The 19,253-nt window shown below is 37.8% G+C and overlaps 1 protein-coding gene across 1 annotated transcript in view; it reads right to left on the bottom strand.

The window, feature by feature from the left end:
• GRID2 (glutamate receptor, ionotropic, delta 2) overlaps positions 1-19,253 on the bottom strand; it is a 749,749-nt gene that overhangs the window by 223,570 nt on the left and 506,926 nt on the right. The window contains 3 exon segments of the mRNA XM_009329760.1: positions 2,504-2,665; positions 7,813-7,986; positions 16,048-16,101. Of these exon segments, the coding sequence (XP_009328035.1) occupies positions 2,504-2,665; positions 7,813-7,986; positions 16,048-16,101 (390 nt within the window).

Genomic DNA, 19,253 nt, shown 5'->3' on the forward strand with positions numbered 1-19,253 from the left:
CACGACACTTGGCTACAATGCGACACCCACTGAAACTACATTGAGGTGAGGGACAATCGGGGACAAGACGGTGATTCTGGCTCTGTGATACAGGTCGTTATGAAGGCAGAGTTAAAGCTGTGCAGAGGATGGAAGTTCTTTTTCCAGGAGTGTTTAAGAAATCTCATGAAAGAATGTTCCTTCACCCTGAACTATAACAATATCTTCTTATGGTATTCCATTATACACTGCATCTTTGAAACACTGGCGATTTCAAAATGAAAACACAGAAACTTATATTCAGAAACTATTTAAATACCACATGGTAACTTTTTCTTGTTTTCTTTCAAAGCTTTCCTCTGCCTAGGGATTGAGATGGTAGAGACATACACACACAGAGGAAATGTCTGTATTTAATTTTAGATTAAATTTTGACTTTCAATTTTAGCATGTTACTTCCAGAAATTCATCTCTGTCAGCACAATGCCATATAAGGAGTATTTGGATTACCCAATTTACACGAATAAAATGGCTTCTTATCAAAGCCATCTCAGTCAAATAGCAGAGAAACCCAAAAGCAACAGGACACAAGCCTGGTTAGCTGCACACATCAGGAATTTCCGTGACATCTGATTCATTTTCTAGCAAGCTAACCACAGCCCTGGAATTTCCACTTGCTCCTGCCTTCTTGAATACTTTCATATTTCTCCTGGCCATTTCTCTTCATGTTTCAGGGTTAAGAGCTACAAATTGATCTTCAACACAGTGCAACTCTTCTGTGAAAGGTCACAGGAGGAGTTTGTTTTATTAATCACATAATTTTAGGAGGTGAGAATTGGAAGATGATAAACTGGATAGCTAGAAGGATGTGGCAAAGAATGGAATAAACTCTGAGATGCAAAGAGACGAGATGGTGGTAAGAAACAGCATAAAGGATGTTTATATAAGATAACAGGATCAGTCTCACATCCACAAACAACACAAGCAAGCAAATAATCGTAATGTAAAACAGTCAGCAGCCCTTTCCATGGTGGAGTACTTCTAAATTTAGAGATGCTAGTAGGGTCACCAGACTTTGCCTGAAACTCAGGCATTTTGATGTTTCCGGCTCAGGCATCCTATTCGGATTTGAGTAAGTAGAAATAGCTTTTAGATTATTAATGAAAAAGCGTCCAATAGTATTTACAAAATGCAAGTTGATAAGAAAAGTTCCAGAACCAGCCTTGCCTGAAACATAGCTTAAAATACATGGGACTGCCAAACGTGAATTTGAAATTGCTTTGATAGGTTAAGAGCAATACAGTTTAGAGCCCCTTAAAGCCATATCCTGCCCCTGAAATGTGTCCTGGATTATCCTTTCAAACTATTAGAATGGAAACTGGGGACAGCCACCAAAGAAAGCCTCAAACTGTTATTTTGGAGCAAATGCAGACTGACCCAGGATTGGGGAAAAAATAAGCAGTGTTCAAAGGAGCCTTACATTTTGCCTGCATCATCATAATTTCTGGTGTCGTTAAAGACCTAATGCAGAACAGCAACTTCTTCAAAGAACATTATATTTTAAATTACTTTTTATGATCTTTTAATGAAAGCCATAAATAAAGTGCCATTTTTTTCTTAATTTTACTTCTTTTTTTTTTACTGTCCTGTTTTTTTTTGTATCTAGAATGTAGGTACTGCCAGCACTTTAAATATAAGTATACATTACCAGGAAGTACATGCAGACAAATTAGAAAGGAGTTTTATGAATGACATCAATAACATAAGGAAGCTGAACCAAATAACTTAAAGGGAAGGGTGAACTACCAACCTATGCATATTTTGACTAAATAAATGACCTGGAAGGCTGTGATAATTGTCTCCAAGTATGTGGAGGCTGTGAACATCATGAAGAAAGGGAGTAACTAAGAAAAAAAATCTTTAAAGACTGAAGAACAGGGAAAGCATCTTAGGCATGAGCATGATTAAGGTATGAAATAATAATCACAGGGAAGCAGCGAGAGCTTAACATTAGATAAAGCACTGTAGAGACTGTTAATAGGGAACAGTTCTGCAATGGCAGGATATAGACTAGATGAGTTAGGGTTTTCCTCACTCTCATTTCTATTATTTCACTATATTAATGTCAATAGCAGTGCAACAGCAAATTCCACAGAACATTACCCAAGTGTAATTCCGCAACCTTTTTTTTTCTTTTACAAATAAAAGAGTAAATTTATCTGCTTTACCTCCTAACCTGTGACACTTTTACAATAGGATATTATTCGTACTTGAAAATTCTAGTAGTTTGGTAGTTTTGATAAACAAACTCATTGAATTCATTTCAAATATGCTCATTATGACATGGAAAAGAAACCAAAATAATTAAAGACTACTTTCATTCAGAAACTGTAAATATATCAAAACTATTGCTTTGAAAAGACAATGATGGTACTGGCAAGAATAGTAGGCACCCCAGAAGGAAATACTGCCTAATGCAAGTATTTCTGAAAATCAGAGATGAGGAAATACAGGGAAAAGGTACCTTCTTAATGGTTTCCAACATGGATCGTCCTCCTTGCCAGGGTTTAGAGTTCTTCCTGATGCAGGTGAGGCTGGCCATGCTGTGCCACTTCCTGTCCTCCAGCTTCTTATGAAAGGCATTCGCCAACAGGAGGACAGTGTCGTATATATACAGGTTTGAAATCTGCAAAGACATTAAAAAGGGAGTATTAGTAGTATTATTTGTGGTCTCCTGCCAGCAGCCAGAATTTATCATTTTTTTTTGCCTCACCCATAATCCTCTGGTAATTAAACGACTTATTTGGTATTAAGAAGAAACCGTGAGAGTCAAGAAGTCCTATCTTTGGCTCTGGTAGAAACTGCAGCTAGGGGCTGTCACACTACGAGCGATTTGCAGCAACAAACTACACTACTACACTACAAAGCACTACTACATGTGAAGTACAGGCAACCCAATCACTGGCACAGCTCCACTTGCAGGATTTAAAGCCCTACTCGTGAACGTAAACAGACCTTCTTTTACTTTTAACCAGTTGCCTGCAACTTTCGATTTTCCAGTCACAAGATATTTGGACACCATCAAATTCTCTTCAAGATTGTTTTGTTCTTTTGAAAAACAGAAACTCTGAAAAGGTAAATAAATCATTTCAGCGTCGTTTTTGTTCCTGATTTTTGCAGTCACTTCTGATTGAGGCAATTTCTGGAATGAAATATGATCCGATGAAATCTTTCTCAGCGTGCAGTTGCATGTCAATTCTGCAATTGATAGTGTTTCCTGTCAGAGTATTTGGCAATGGCTGTTAATTCCTTGCAGGATGAAACTCTTACTGAGTAAATGTGTATATGTTTCATTGTGAGCATAGTTCACACATACAGCGTGAGGAAGCTCCAGTTTGGCATCAAACAGAGAACAGTTGAACTCAAGAAAAGAAATCACTTGTGTGCCAGTTCCACTTACCCATGTACTATTTCTATGTATGTACTTCTAAATGCACACAGTACAAAGTCAGATGTGAAAGATACAGTTCAACGTAACAGAACAGAAGCTCAGAATTCATGAACACTTCTGAAACAAGTAATTTACAATATAGCTTTATTTCAGTCATTTCTGTCCTCAAATGGCAGGAACATTTAAGTTACTAACAGTATCATAAAGAGAAACCTCAGCTCTCCTGAACAGAGGTTCTCAGGAAGAGAAATGATGTTCAGAAATGAGAAGGACCTTTGGGAATACTATTTTTCGATAACCTATTGGTCATTTGAAGCCATGGGGCCTGAAGTTATTGAGGGAAACTCAGTTTCACAGCTGCACTATGAAGGGGGCCGTAGAGCATTCCTAGCGTCTGAAGACAAATTAGCCAGCAGCAATTTGCTAACTGAGGCAAGGTTGCCGGTTTTTTTCCTCCGTCAGTAACAGACAAGCCAAAAGACATTTCCCAGATTTGTGGAATATGTTGACTGCTCTGTGTAAGGGCTTCTCCATACAGATGGTCTGCGCAAAACCATAAAAGAAGGAGGAAGCTTAAAATAGCAAAGTATGCCAACTTTGTGGAGAATGCCCCTATTCTACCTCTTAAAAGTATCCAAGGACTGGGAAAGTCCTGCAGCTATTGGGAGGGGGTGTATGCCAAGGAAGCACAATAATGCTGAAGATCTGAGACACTGATTGGCAAATCTACATATCACCTTAAAAAAAAGGGAAAAAAAGGAAGAAAAAAAAAGGAATAGCCTCTGTTCCTGTCTAATTACTCCTTTCCATATAACCTATTTTGTATGTTTTTATTTTCTTATGTAAATTCCATCTTTATACTGACTTTGCCCGCGTCATCCGCAATCTGCTCTGTACAGTTCTCACAGGAACGTTTTGTGACAGACTCCTTCCCTGCCTAGCATCCAGGAAAGAGGTCATCTTTCTCCTTACCTGGCCAGAATTGCCTGGGGCATTTTGCCTTCCACATTTTATCGAAGGAGATCTAATGGTCTGCTGCTTTCCCTCCCGATAAACTCCTGGGATCCTCCATTGCCTTTACAACTTTGCATCGTTAGTACCACAAACGCACAGAACTTCTGATCTGTATTTCCCTTTTTTTAAATGACAATGATCCTTCTCTCCCTCTTTCTGGAAAATGCTTCTTTATTCTTACTCGAGCTTCTCCCATGACTCCAGTGGCTGTGAATATTTCCATTTCAGTATTCACCCAGGAACTAATTTACTTTCCACAGAGGCACAGGCCAGGCATCACTATGCATAACAGGATTAAAAGCATGGATTGAGGATCTGGGTTCAGATTAATCAAGCACTTTTAAAATAACTTGGATGATTTGTCTGTGTATTGTAAACCTACAAAGAATTCAAAGCATTTCAGCTAAAACCATATTTCCTCCAAAAAGTCGGCACCACAGGGACATTTGTTTCCGGGGGAGAGAAGGAATTATTTCTATGCTGTAAGGCAAGTTTATCTTACATAAGCCTCCGCCAAAGGAAAAAAAAAACCAACAAAAAAACCCAAACCTCTAGAGAGCACCAACAATAAGGTCACTAATGAGATTAAATTGGTACATGAAGGGCTACCGATGCCAAGTCATCACTTCCCAACAAAATGACATTGCTTTCAAGGTAGCTTCCATAACCCAGTATCATGGGAATAGAAGACTGTTATCACAGTTCATGAGGAAGGATGCACTCACTAATCTAAGAGTAATATAGCTGGGCCTTCATCAAGTTCTAACAGGGCTCAGGAGTACAGAGTTCAGCAATTATTAAGCATTGTTATTCCTTCACTAATAGTTAAGCTTAACATTTACAGCAATCAATCACTGATAATGCAATGATAAAGACACTATGATTAAATTCTGCTTCTCAAAATCACCTTTCCCTGTCACTACCAGAAGTATACTTCATTAGTAACTGTCCCGATGCACAGAGTGGGGCTGTAATTTAAAGTCACTTTACACTTTAATTCATTTCCCACATAAAGGTACTGGGACATTTAACGCATTGCCTGGTATCCATTACTGATCCTTATTTATTCCAAGTCTCTTAGACTAATGGCTGGACACTTGCATTACCAAGCAGTATCTAACTGTATAACCTCCTGTTGATGTAATTAAAAATTCAGAAGTGATTTTTTGTTCCAGCGTGTAGAAGAAAGGTATTTAGCAATCAGATTAAGTAGGAGTGATTAATCTGGATTAACGGTGTTTATTTTATGCATACCTAGACTACTGCACATAGTTTTTAGACAAAAGTTTATGGTACTAAATACTTTCACGAATCCAGTTTTTAACTTACGTCCTCCAAAATGATACAAATTTATAGAAGTTGTTGTTTCAACTAGGACAATCCCAGAGACACAATGAGAGATCTTCACCAAAATATTTTCAGTGTTTTAATTAAGATGCTGAAAAAAATTTAATTATTCACACGGACTTTAGGGGGAGTAATTCAGAAAAAATAAATCAAGAAACCCACCCTTATAATTTCCAGAGAATATTTCTGATTAGTCACACTTCGATGGCATAAAAAAAAGCATTAGAAATTTCAATTTATAAACTGTTTCAACTCCCCACTGGAATAGAAGTTAATTTGTAATATTGTTGGGGAGAACAAAGAAACAGCAAACAAACCCCACAGCTACTCGAAGGTCTGTGCATCGTATGAAGACACCAGGGAAACTGTGTCAGAGTTTTTCTTCCTTCAATTTTTTAGTATTGTCCCACTCAGTTACTAATGAAGTGCAGCCATCTCAGGGAAAGCATGGAAAAAGCAACTCAACTGTGCAGAACAGTTAAACCAGTCAAGCTTCCATTATTCCTTTGAACTGAAACGTTATGAAAGCTTTCAATAGGAATATTACCGCTCTCCAAGCTATAGGTTGATCGAGAAGGGCAGATTAAGGTATATGGTCCAATCTAACACATTAAATGGAATTTGCCAATTTGCAGAGAATAAACGTCGATTTCTAGGACTTCACTTTTCTAGAGTCAGTTCACTGTTGAAGTGAAAATGAAATGACAGCGAAGTTGAAGAGAAAATAAATCAAAATATGAAGCCTCTCATCGATACCCGATTCTTGATTTTTGCCTTGCTCTAGTTAGTAACTTTGTTCATGAAAACTGTTCTTTGCAATCTGCAAAAAAGTGGCTGCACGTAATTACACCCCCAGCTTTTACGCATTATCCATAGACTACCGAAGTTCCCCCTAGGACCATGCTGCCATAACAGAACGGCGCAACCTAAAGATTTTTCAGAGTTCCTAAATAGCCTCTAGAGATATCCTATGCACCTATTGACCTTACAGAGCCCTGTTTATTTTAAGAATTCTAATAGGATCACTGTGCAGTGTGCTATGGCCAAAGTTTTTCACGTCATCAATAGTTGCTTACTGGCTGCTTTGTGAACAATTAGTGAGGCAAAGGCTTTTACAGCTAACTTGAAACAGGGCAAGACGAACCACACTTTTCCTCCTTTTCTCCTTACATATTTTCATTCTAAGCAAGGGCACTCTTCAACACCTCCCTATTTCTCTCCCATTGTTTTCTTTCACTCCTTTCTTTCAGCATCACAAGACGACTGCTCTCTTTGCTGCTAAGTCAGATACTCTTCCTGCACCTTTCCACAATTTCATAAATGACCACGCAAAAAAACCCAAAGCAAAATCGACATCTTAAGCCAATTTCACACTCCTGATTTGCCATAGCTTTGTCACGACGAAGCCTAACCAGGTATATGAGAGAGATAAAGGACTTGCTCTTGGAAAAACTATGTGAAGTCAGGAAGACAGTGACCATGATCCTGTTGCTGATTTCATGTGGTAGGAATGCTCTTGTAGTTGAATTGTGACTTGTAATTAACAACCCTAAAAATAAGGCCTCTTTGGAACATAAGCATAGATTTAGGTGCGTATAGCAAGACACTTGAAACAGATGATGTGGGTGCTCCCCAGGAAGGCTTTCCTATTGGCAACACACTTGAGGCTTAGAGAAGCACGGCAACTCAGGAGACATTGGCTATGGGGAAGAAATTCTTCTCGGCAAGATGACAAAAAGTAAAACTTAGCAGGGCAACAAAACAACTACCCCACTGCCTGGAGATCAGGTGGCTTTCGTGGACTTTTTTCTCAATTGCTGTGGAGCAGGCGAGTTGTTCTTGTCCATCAGTCACACCCGCCCCCTGCCCAAGTATTTTCGTGTCATGCCATGAGCCATTAAACTACATGTCAGAGAGGACATGAAAAATAAACATTAAATTACACTAAGGCCCTGAGGAAAAACCTTGAACTTATCTAGAAAGACAGTTCCCAGGTGGGAATAGACTGGTATATGAACTACCTCCATGCTTTGGGAGAAAGGGTCCTTCGGATCACACAGTGATGAAGATATTCTGTGGTTGCCACGGAAACAGCGCTGACTTATGTTTTGGGGGACTGGAAACGTCTGCCGAATAATTGTTAACCTTCCAATTGACCTTCTCACCAGCTCCTGAACATCCACATCATTTATTTCCTGGAAGATAAGGCAAGGGAGAGAATATGCATAGAAGTTAAAATATAGAAATGTTACCACCAGATTATAAACAAAAAATAAACTGAGAGGACTAGGAGGCGTGTGATTGCTACACGGCTATTGTCAAGCTCTGCCATAGCCTCAAAAAGAATGTATGTATGCTCATTAAAACAACTGACATACCACCCTTACAATAATTGCAAAAGTTTAAAATGTACTGTGCCCAAACCTCACAATCTTTGTAGATGTAACTGGGCTTAGTTGTTTCATTTTAGGTTTTCTCTCCCTCTCCTTTTACCTTTGATCTTTTATTTAAAAGAGTTTCACAGCATCCTTGGCAGATAATGTGTAAATCAGTAGGAAGCCATAGCATGATGTATTTCTAAGTGTAGCATTACTTAGGAGCTGTGAAGGTACAGACAATTATTCAGGCCTTAAGTGTTCATTTCCTGGAAACAGAATATAAAGAACCTATAAACAATGTGCAAGTTAGCAAACATGATTTACCAAAAGGGCAAAGAAAAGACATTAGAGCATTCTAGGTGTGTATGTGCTTGTTTATAGCAAGACCTAATTTAAAACCAACTTTTTACTCCATAGGGTACCTATTAAGGCTTACAGCTGAACACTCAGCTCTACAGAAGAAAAAAAATACCTAAGTAAATACATCAATATGTGGAATATTAAGCTTAAAATATTAACTTTAAGGAAGGTTAGGGAAACCAGAAAAACAGTTCTTTACATAGGATAAATTCCTGCAGTTTGGCAACATGGAGTTTTACACCATGGAACGATGAGGCCCTCGGGGAACACAGAACAAGAGGAGCATGGGCTCATAAGCAACAGCAACTGACTCCAACCTTCACGTAAGAATTTGAACTTAAGTTAAACACGGGCTTTTTCTGACGACTCACATAGGGTCAGCTGGTAGCTTTCAAGGCAATTCTGTGTCTGTATTTTTCTGTAAAGCAGAAGAAATAATCTACAAAACTGCTCAATCTTTTTAACTAGAATCTATTTTGCATCATACTGAACTGTTCGTCCATAATCTGTCTTAATTACAGAGGCTGATGCCCCAAAACTTTCTAGACGTTTAAATTTGTGGATGCCCCCCCCAGTAAGGGAGGTTCTCGAGGAGCTCGTATTAGCAGCCTGCATTTATCACACCCTTGCATACAGCCACAGTGTATTGACTGTTTCAGATTCTCATTTGTATATTTATAGCTTTTCATTTTTTTAAGGATACAGCACATCTGCACTGTTATACCTGTAACTAAATGCCATAATCTTTTTTTGCATCTAGCTTCCTGATCTATACCCATAATCGAGAACTTAGGAGACACCAGGAGATAGATTTGAATTCAAATTAGAGAATCTTTCTTGTGAAAAGGAAGCCAAGCTTTTTGAAAAAGCAGCTCTTTAAACGTTAAGACAACTATCCTGGTAATTTTGGCTTTTTTTTCTTTTTTGGAGCTTCAGTTAAAATTCTTTAAATTAATTATTTTGAAGCAACTTCTTCAGACATACTGGCATTTGTTCATTTCCTTTAAAGCTTGGAAGAAAAATACGAGATGTAAATTTTAACTTCTACTCTCTTGACTACAGTAAAATTATTTTATTCTTCACAGATCGTCATAGTTTTTGAATTAATCTGTTATTAATGTTCTTTATGAAATATAGATTTTTCTGAAAACAAAAATAACACATGGCATCAGCTGTGTCCAGTGTAATATCTTGCATTTCTGGTCGATTAGCCCTTAATGTACCATAGATAATAGTTTCTCTCAGCTTAAGATGCCGTCTTTTCATTTAGACTGTATCATTTCACTAGCTGCAAGGTAAAAAAAAATAAAATGCTGTTTTAGCAAAATGCATGTAATTTTTTTTATAATACTTTCAAAATAATCGGAAAGGAAAGCTCAAGAAACTTATCTTGATTTTAAACTATATCCTTTCTCAGAGAATTTAAAAAAAAGTTTGCCTGGTTTCATTATACACCGTGCCCAAACTGTAACAGCAAGACTATTAGACTCATTCTAATAATGTAAAAGCTGATACCTGCATGGCCACGTTATATTGCTAAATAATACTTTAAAAGATATTTTTTACTTTCAGCTGCTCAAACATTTATCTTTTCTGCCTCAAAAGTGTATTTATTTTTTCTGTATTTAGAATTTTTTGGTGCATTTTAATTAGAGTGTTCTCATTTTAACCTTTAGGTTACTACCTCATATTTTTGTACATCCCCTGGGAACTAATAACAGAATCCACACACCAAAGAGATTTTTGTATGGTTGCCACAGAGGTATATACATCAATAGATTAATGACAGCTATTATTTTAAATGCTGTGAATTCCACCGATTATACCACAAATTCAGATTTTAGGTTAACAACAAAGCAATGCCATGCAAACCCAAATTCAACTTTAGTCATTTATATATTTCTTCATCATTTTTTTAATACTTGGCATTGACTGAGTGACGAGCCTTTTATATAATGACTCTCCAATATCATCTCTCATTCTTGAATTTTGGATCTGACTTAAGAAAACTATATACAGCAACTATTGTATGAGAGGAAACAATTTTCATTTGCACTTCAAAGGAGGATACAGTATAATGACATAAGGATGGCAGATGATCTGTTATACAAGCACCAAATGTCAAAAAAAATTACAAAGTTGGCCAAGTTGAACTGATTTGGCACCTGTATAAATTTAAGCTAGGTTACATGGGGGTTTTTTGGAAAAATTAGAAGTTCAATATATAGTTCCAAACCTTTCTTTTGTTGGTCTGAACTTGGAATAAAGGGGAGGAAGGGGAGGCCATCCTATTTCAAATGGAACGAGGATAAAATTAGATGTACATTTCATCTGAGTAGGCAAATAAATAAGGAAAGAAATGCTACTTTAAATTAATAGCTCTTTACAGGTGAATTAGGAAAAGGGAACTGAAGAGGATCACCTTGACATATCGGGCAGACAACTCCAGTGGGAAGCAAGACTATATACTGGACACCTAATATACATTGCCATTCAGCTTCGTCTCATTATTTTAAGGTAAGCAACCTAGACAGAGACTTATTATTTACCACAGAACAACTGCACCAGTAGTGAGAGACATGGAGGGGAAGAATTTATTCACATGCTCCTGTAATAAGCACCAAACAAAGGCAGCAATACATTTTCTTACAGAAACATCTTAACTTTGGGCCAAAAAGAAGATTCCAGTATTTATCATATACTGGACATGTCCTATTTTCCATGCCATGTCTTCATCACATCCTTCATGACACTCAGAGAGGAGAGTGTTTCTTCCTCCTCCGAAAGCCACCAGCAGTGAGCAGAGGGCGGAGCAGGAAAGGGTGGCCACTGCACACCCCCTGGAGGCCGCTGGGCTGCCACTGCCCATGCCATGGCATACTTGTGCTATGCCCTCCCTGAATTTCTCAGCACTTTCCAAAGAGGAGTAGTTGGGGGGAAGGCATAACTAGATGAAGCTCCAAAACAAGTAAAGGGAGATCTTGAACTGCATAATCATTTGCTCTAGTATATCTCCATTAGGTTTCTAGGTTCTGGAGAGGATGATGAAAAACAGAAAATGATAGGACAAGGAGAAATCAAATTTTAACTTTCACAGAGAAAAAAAATCCAAGAGTTTGGAGAAAGCAGGACTAAGTCAGTCTGTCCATTGGCTCTCACCTGTCTGAAAAAAAGAGCTGGCAGCTTGGTCGCTGACCTGTACCAAAGAGGGCGGCATTTCACATGTGACCTGCCAACACCACTGGAAAATGTAAGGGTTCAGATGAACCTCTAACGCTACTATTAATCAGTTATCCATATTAAAATGTAGAATGATGTGAGCTTCTGGAACGGAGCTGTGATTTTAGGACCTGATCTAGCTGCTCGAGCTTAAAACATAGTCATGCTCTACGCTCTTCTTCATGGTGGAGTGCATTGGGCTGAAACACAATGGAACAAGCTGAATGCATCAGCCGAGGACCGGCCCTCTCCTAGGAAAAACGTGTTCATCTGAAAGTAGGCTTTGAATACAACCTTGTGGATCCTCCAGTCCTTTCTTGTGCTATGATGGGCAAACCTGTTGGAACATTCTCCATGAACTGTTCTTTAAAAGAGTTTGGGGTTTTTTTTCCTTCTCTCCTCAAAGAAGTTTTTGCAGACTCTGATGCCTCTGTTAATTAGAAGCCTTCTACTAACTTTTACCCTCAATTTATTCATGGGCAATTTGAACGCATTTGTTCTTGTGCAAACCTTGTCCTCTAGCCCTTGACAACGATGTATTTATTCACGCTCTTTACGTGTTTATAAACAGAGAGCATATCCTCTTTCAGTCTTTGTTTTCACAGGCCAATCAAGCCAACCTTCTCAGTCTCTTCTCACACAAATCAGCTTTTCTGAACACCTGTTCCATTTTAATTTTAATAGAGCTGGTCATAACTGTGCACATTACTGCAGACAAAATCCAATCAATCCTTTGTACAGTAGCATTAATATTTTCACCTCCTGTTTGGTAACTGTAGGCAGTGGATAGTGTTTTGGGCTGTCTTTGAGTAAACAATAGTAACAGAGAACTGGTGGCAGCCTTGGGCATAGTAAGATGACCCTGAATGTTTTAACAGAGGAAAATGGTTGAGAGAGACTTGGATTTAAAATTAAAAAAAAAAGACATTTCTTTCATTTAAAAAGGGCAAAAGAAAGAAAAGTGATGAAAATCATACAAATGTCCCTTCTTCAGTTCCACTAAATAAAATCTAAGCTTATTGTACACTTGTGATTTAAGAGTCATAAAGAAATATAATTTTACTATCCTGGGCTTTTTGGGTTTATATTTACTATTGTGCAGAGGAAAAGAAGCAAGCAGAGACAGACTGACGGGGGAGAGAGAGAGTGAGAAATCCATTCTCACATTTTGTTAAGGCATATTTTACCATGACTACATTCAAATCTATGACTTCTGCAAATTTTAAATAAAGAATTGCACCATCTGCTTTAAGGCCCTGAAGAAATAGGAACATTTATTTGGAGAGTGTTTCCTCAGCTGACTGCACTGATCAGAAGAGATTTGTATTATTTGCAAAGGACTAATAGAATGTATTATGCTTTAGCAAATTAGGAATCCTTTCATTTTATGGGAACAACCCCCCTCCTTCCACATATGCATTTCCATTATGATACACAGTCTTCAAGCAAATTTTCTGTATTACATAAAATAGCAACTAATAGGACAATAAAAATTAAGGAACTCTTTCCAGGCATTACAGCATTTAAAGGGAGCAATTAAAATAACAGATGTCACCTCACAAAGCCTAAGCAGATTCCTGATCACAGAACTGAAGGTGGTATTTCCTTTTGTATTACTATACTCAGTAAGCGTGTTGTATCCCCTTGGCACAGTGATGGAAAAGGAAGACAATTCCAGCTTATTTTCGTATCTCATTGCAAGGAATGATTTGAATCATATGTGGATTTTGCAAAACAATGCATTTTCACTGTAATAGCTCATCTTAGATTTTCAAATTAGGAGGCCAGAGAAGCAGTGTTACAGTTACTTAGTTGACAGACTGATTTAGCCAATACAGGCACACAAACACAGATGTCTAAGTTGTCTAAGATGTCAGAAAAGATTTATGTAAGCAACAAAACGGGCAAAGCTCTGAGTCACATATGGAAGTACTGTGGTCATCAACAGCTAATGGACAACCATATCAAATGGACTTGGATGTTAAGATAGATATTTGATATACCACACAGTAAGGGGCCTACAAATCACTGCATTTCCAAATCTTGCACTGCCGAAGTGGAGGCATTGTGATCTTATTACTGAACTGGTAAAATGTTGCAATAAGCAAGTAATGTTATGCAACATTCATCATTCAGGAAAGATTTACATTTCTGCTGTAATTTGAACATAGCGATAAGGAAAAATAGGGCAAAACATGATTCTTTCCATATCATTATCTACAAATCTTATTTATTACTAATCTGATTTTTGCATCCACAAAATATTGAGATTATTAGCATTTTGAAACAAACAGAGCTTGCAAGTAAGTTACTTAAGTAGGAATATGGATTTAGGTCCAGAAGCAGATTAAGATGAGATGGCATTAAACATGTTCACTTTCTTTATAACCAACATGAGATACAGATATTTTAATGACTGTGGTTTACAGCACAGTTTGTCAGAATGAACTTAATTCACCCATTAATGTGTGTCTTTCACCCATTTCATATACAAGACTATAAAACTAAGAAGGGACAAGGTATGTTTCTCTGCATACATCATTCAGCTCTCCTAGCTGTTGGGACCGCAGCCCAGAGAAAAAGTTTTGGAGTGGAGAAGGCAGTTTAAAGCGGTAACCACTTCGATCGCTCTGCCGTTTAATCTGCTGCAATGTGCAAATAACAATGCTCAGGAAGCAGAATTTTTTCCACAGAGACACTAATTTCTGAATAAAAAGCAAAGAGAAAGCGTGTACGTTAGGAATGGATCCTCGGTTTTATTTTGCTCTTTGAGAGTGGAGGATCTGACACAGCTAAAAGCAAGCACCTTCTTTTGAACTTTCCAATTCAAATAACATTTAAAATGAAAAACCAGTGGCAGTGTCTTTAACTTGAACAGCAAGCCAATATCTGGGCTCTGCCTAAGAAACAGTTGTCTAATCTATTGATATAGAGGTTAATGGTGGACTGCTTTAGATTTAGTTAATGCTCTTTTTAAAATAATAAGTGTTAACTCTGAAGAGTAGAGATGAACACTCTACTTCAAGATTCCACTCACTACAAGTGAATTCTAGTTTAATCTGACAGGAAAAAGAAAACACGTATGTTATTCTCATGACCATCTGTAGCTTAAAGCTGGGTTCTCAACCAGCGAGGCCCACCCCATTCAGTGCTGGAAAACACACACATTACTGATCAGGAGCAATGCAGGGCCCAAACCAATAATTTCTGCTGGACCTGGGTTGTCTTCACAGCACTTTCTGAGGCATAATTTTCTCCAAGGGAAACTGGCTAAAAATCCACTGGTTTAAACGAGTAGGCCAAAGTACAATCCCACTGCAACAATATTATCCCTTACTGTAACCTTGAAAAAAATGTTTTGGATTAAATTACCGCACTATTAGCACCACTGTACTAATAAAAATTTAGTAATTAAGTATGAAAACAGAAGTGCACAGTAAATCCAGAGAGTAGACCTGAAATTTACACGCAATGTCTCCAAGCAGCCTTTTATCTTGAGAATATACAGGAGTCACACATTCTACACATTAGGGGAGAATTATCTCCCCAGGGAATTCAGCTGTTCTGGACTAAATTGCTTTTCATAAAACAAAAGAAAAATCTGAATGCTGTCAAATCTAAGAACAACTGCATTGTTCAATGTTTTATATGCAAAGCTACTTCACATATTGACTTGTCATATTTTGGCTGACAAAAGTTCATGGAAGTACCTATTTCACAGTTTAAAAACAGGATCTCAGTTTAACTTTCTTCCTTTTTTTCCTTCATGAACATCCATATATAACCTGATCCAGAAGTCCACCAAAAAGCCTCCCACTAATATCAATAGGTTTGGGTATCAACCATGACTGAATTCTAGGGGAATTCTTAAAGGAAAGTGAAAGATGGGATTTTTTTATTATTATTTTTATTATTATTAAGAAAAATCATTAAAATATAAACAAAACACAAGCACTCCATTATGAAAGATTACATATGAAAAAAGACCTTAAAAAGATCCTCTAAAAACAGTCATCTCAAGTCAAATGTGAAATCTCAAGATACTCAGAAGGAAAGGGTTTTTTAAATTTTATTTTCCATTTATTCATTGAAGGACTTCTGTTTAAAACACGCAAGACAAAACAGCGAAGTCCAAGAACTTGTCATTCCACTCTTATTAAGCAACATGCACTCCCACAGCGTGCCTGAACTTTGTTGTAGCTACTGCTTCCTGTTGGCGAAGTTAAGATCAGCATGAATATTGCCAGTAAGCCTGAGAACAGGATGCACGGTTCACAACAATGTTCACTTGACAGTTACCTCATTTATAATGATCCAGTGACAGTCAAAAGCAACCAAATTAGTCTCCACGACCTGAAACAGAGAACAAACCAGCTATCAGTCAGCTTGCTTGTGAAAGCTAGAAAAAAAATTAAATGGATGCTCTCTGCAAATGACTAAAACCAAAGCACATGCTCTCGAAGACCTTTGTTATTCAACTGAGGATAGAGAACCTTTAGCAAAATTCTGCAGAAGCATGTGTTATTTTTTGACTTGCTAATTAAACATGGAAAATACATTTCATTGCCGGCATCACAGAAGAGAGTATGTTTCAGTTGACTGAGGAGAAAATGAAATTGTTATTGCCTTAATATCGTGTGTTGAGAGGGAGCAACAGAGAGGAAGGTGGAAAATGAATATCAAGTAACCCTTGTCAGATTTCTATAGGTCCTGCTTCTAAGGCCTTTCCAGTGTACACCTACCCTGGAAGCCTGCGACTTAAAAAAACCAAAACAAACCCAAACCAAAAAAACCCACACCGCAAACGATGGGGTTCATAGAAATGCAAAGAGCAGGGAGGAAAGGGTTCTCTTGAGAAAGAGGGCTGTCACAGGGATGATGAATGATGGCCTGTCCCAGGCACCATGCACAGAGGGCCTCTAATCCTCCTCCCACGTACCCTCTCCTTTCCTGAAAATTATTCCAGGAGCTGCCTCTGTGCTGGAATGAAAGTGTACGTCCTAATTCATCTTCCACTCAGCCCTATTCTTTCCCTCCTTGAATCCACTAAACTTTTGTGACGAGTCATGTTTGATTCACCTTTGCAGTAGAAACTCATTTGGTCTGCTCTCATTATCTAGGAAAGAAATCATCGACAGGAGGGAGGCCAGAAACAAACTATAGAAAAGGCTGGGCACCTTTACATTTTTTTTCTAAATGAATCAGCATTGACACTGAAGTAATTTTAAACCTAATTAATCCCATTTTATTTGTATAATCACCATGCTCATCTTGATTCACAATTCAAAACTACTGGATACTTAAACCTGCGTTGAATCCCAGAAAAAAACAAAGACAAAAATTGAAACAAGGCTTGGAACTTACAATGTTTTAGTGTTCAAGTAGATGACTAGTGCTGGGCTGTTATTACTTGGACCATTGCACAGCAGTCATGTTTGGCTTTTAATGATGACCATCACAAACAGTGGTTGCCAAGGATGATTGCAATTTACTGTGCCATGTTCAAAGGAGAAAAATTTAACTGGCCACAAATCTTAAGAGCAGCAAAAGATCCCATACTGATAACCTTCATTATTAATTCAAAGGCCGTTAGAGTTGGGGTCACTGCTTATTTACTAGAACGATAGGCAAGATTGGAAATTCTGATCTGGAGAGACTGGAAAAAAAACCAAGAGCAGCAGTAGATGAACTGACTTCTTATTTGAAACTCACAGCACCAACAAGAAGTGAGGGGAAATAAAAGCCATAGCTGCTAATGTGCTCCTGGAAAATGTCAACATTATTAGCAGTAGGAATCAGGGTCCTCACTTTACATGGAATTTAGACTCACTACTCTTTCTCTGTGGTGAAAACAGTGTATTTTGTTGTGTTGCTTTGACATTTTCTTGCATTCTCCACAGTAGGCATCCACACAGCTCATATAAAGGAACAAGACAGAAACTGAAAAACTAAGTGATGGGAGGCATCACTACAGGCCAGGATGCTTGAACTGGAGCATGGCTGTTCTAATCAGATCTCTCATATCAAACCAGTTGGAAGAAAAACAAATCCAGGAACAGAGAAAGGTTAAAAATAGACAGAATAGTAACAAAGTTCTCAAGGGAGCATTTGCTCCTTGTATAAAGTTCCCAAGCGTATAAAGTTCCCAAGCATAGAAAGTTTATGCCATTTGCAACATAAGCAATGCCATTTAAATTTTCTATAAGACAAAACAAATCAACACCTTACTGAAGCAGAAGCAATTCTGCTAGTCAATCTACATACATTTCTGTGAAAGCATGCAGAATTTAAAAAGGAAAAAAACAAAACAAAACAAAACAAAAAACAGCACATCTGACATTTTCTGATTTTTTGTCAGGTTCCTGGCAAACTTGTCCCTCCTAACTTCTGGCTCCAGGATGTCCCGCTAGGAATGTCTGCTCTGCCTTAACTACTCTGCTCAAGATGAGGTCTCCTGAGGTTCCTGTGGCTCCAAGGCAGCCTGCCAGAGGGACGCCCTTGGAGTCAAGGCTCCCAGTGGTGTTAGAGGAATGACAATGATAATTATGTTCCACAAATGGCCTCTAAGCTCTTTCTCTGCTTCAAAATGGCAGTCAACCAGAACTTCAGAATGAAGGAATCCACAAAATGAAAATTCACATTTTCTGTTCAGTTTTTAATAACACAGTAAAAGTGAGGTTGATCACTTCTTTGTGCCTGAAGCTTCGGATAATCAGATTTTAATGCACTTTATCGTCCATTAAAACTTTGGTTTCAGTTCATTTATTTTTCTTTATAAATACTTGGTTCTGTGTATCTACTTTGCCCAGGCTCTCAAATTTCAATTAGACAAGGCCTTTTCAACAGTGTATGGTTATAAGTGTCACTGTTTTTATTATGTACAGTTCACAGACCACTTAAGCCAGACTCTGGAAGAGGCTTACTGGTCTCACAAGTCACTCATTATTTCAAACAGCTCAGGCTACCTGTGACAGATTTATTCACAACTTGCAAATAATAAGATGAAATGCATCCATTTTCCAGTTACAGTTGAGACTCCTCAGCAGAAAGATCATGTTTTATCCATTAAAGTTTATGCATTCATGAATCTACTTAACATTAAAGCCATTTTCAAAAAGCTTATGTCAAATTGAGATGAACTTGTAATGTACTCAAAGACACTCAAACTAATATATTCTAAGTTTAGAAGGGCTACAAATACCCCTCATTTAAGAATTCACTTTCCCTTTCAGTCTGCCAGAAGCTGCTTTTTGGCATTTTCCTTAGCCCATCCACCCAAAGTTTGTTCTAGGATTGACAGTGGTTGCTTAAAAAGATGACTGATGATACCCTGAGCAAGTTGCTAGATATTTTTTTTTTACATTTTATTTGATTTGATGAAATATAGATTTACATCTAAAATGGGACTCAGCATGAGACTGGGATTTCAAGGCTACTTTTTCACCTTTGGGCCATTTGGTCTTACCTGATGAAATCTTAGTCCCACTGATATCACTCACGAAAGA

This window comes from Pygoscelis adeliae, unplaced genomic scaffold (genome assembly GCF_000699105.1).
Source record: "Pygoscelis adeliae isolate BGI_AS28 unplaced genomic scaffold, ASM69910v1 Scaffold67, whole genome shotgun sequence".
In the NCBI taxonomy this organism is placed as follows: domain Eukaryota; kingdom Metazoa; phylum Chordata; class Aves; order Sphenisciformes; family Spheniscidae; genus Pygoscelis; species Pygoscelis adeliae.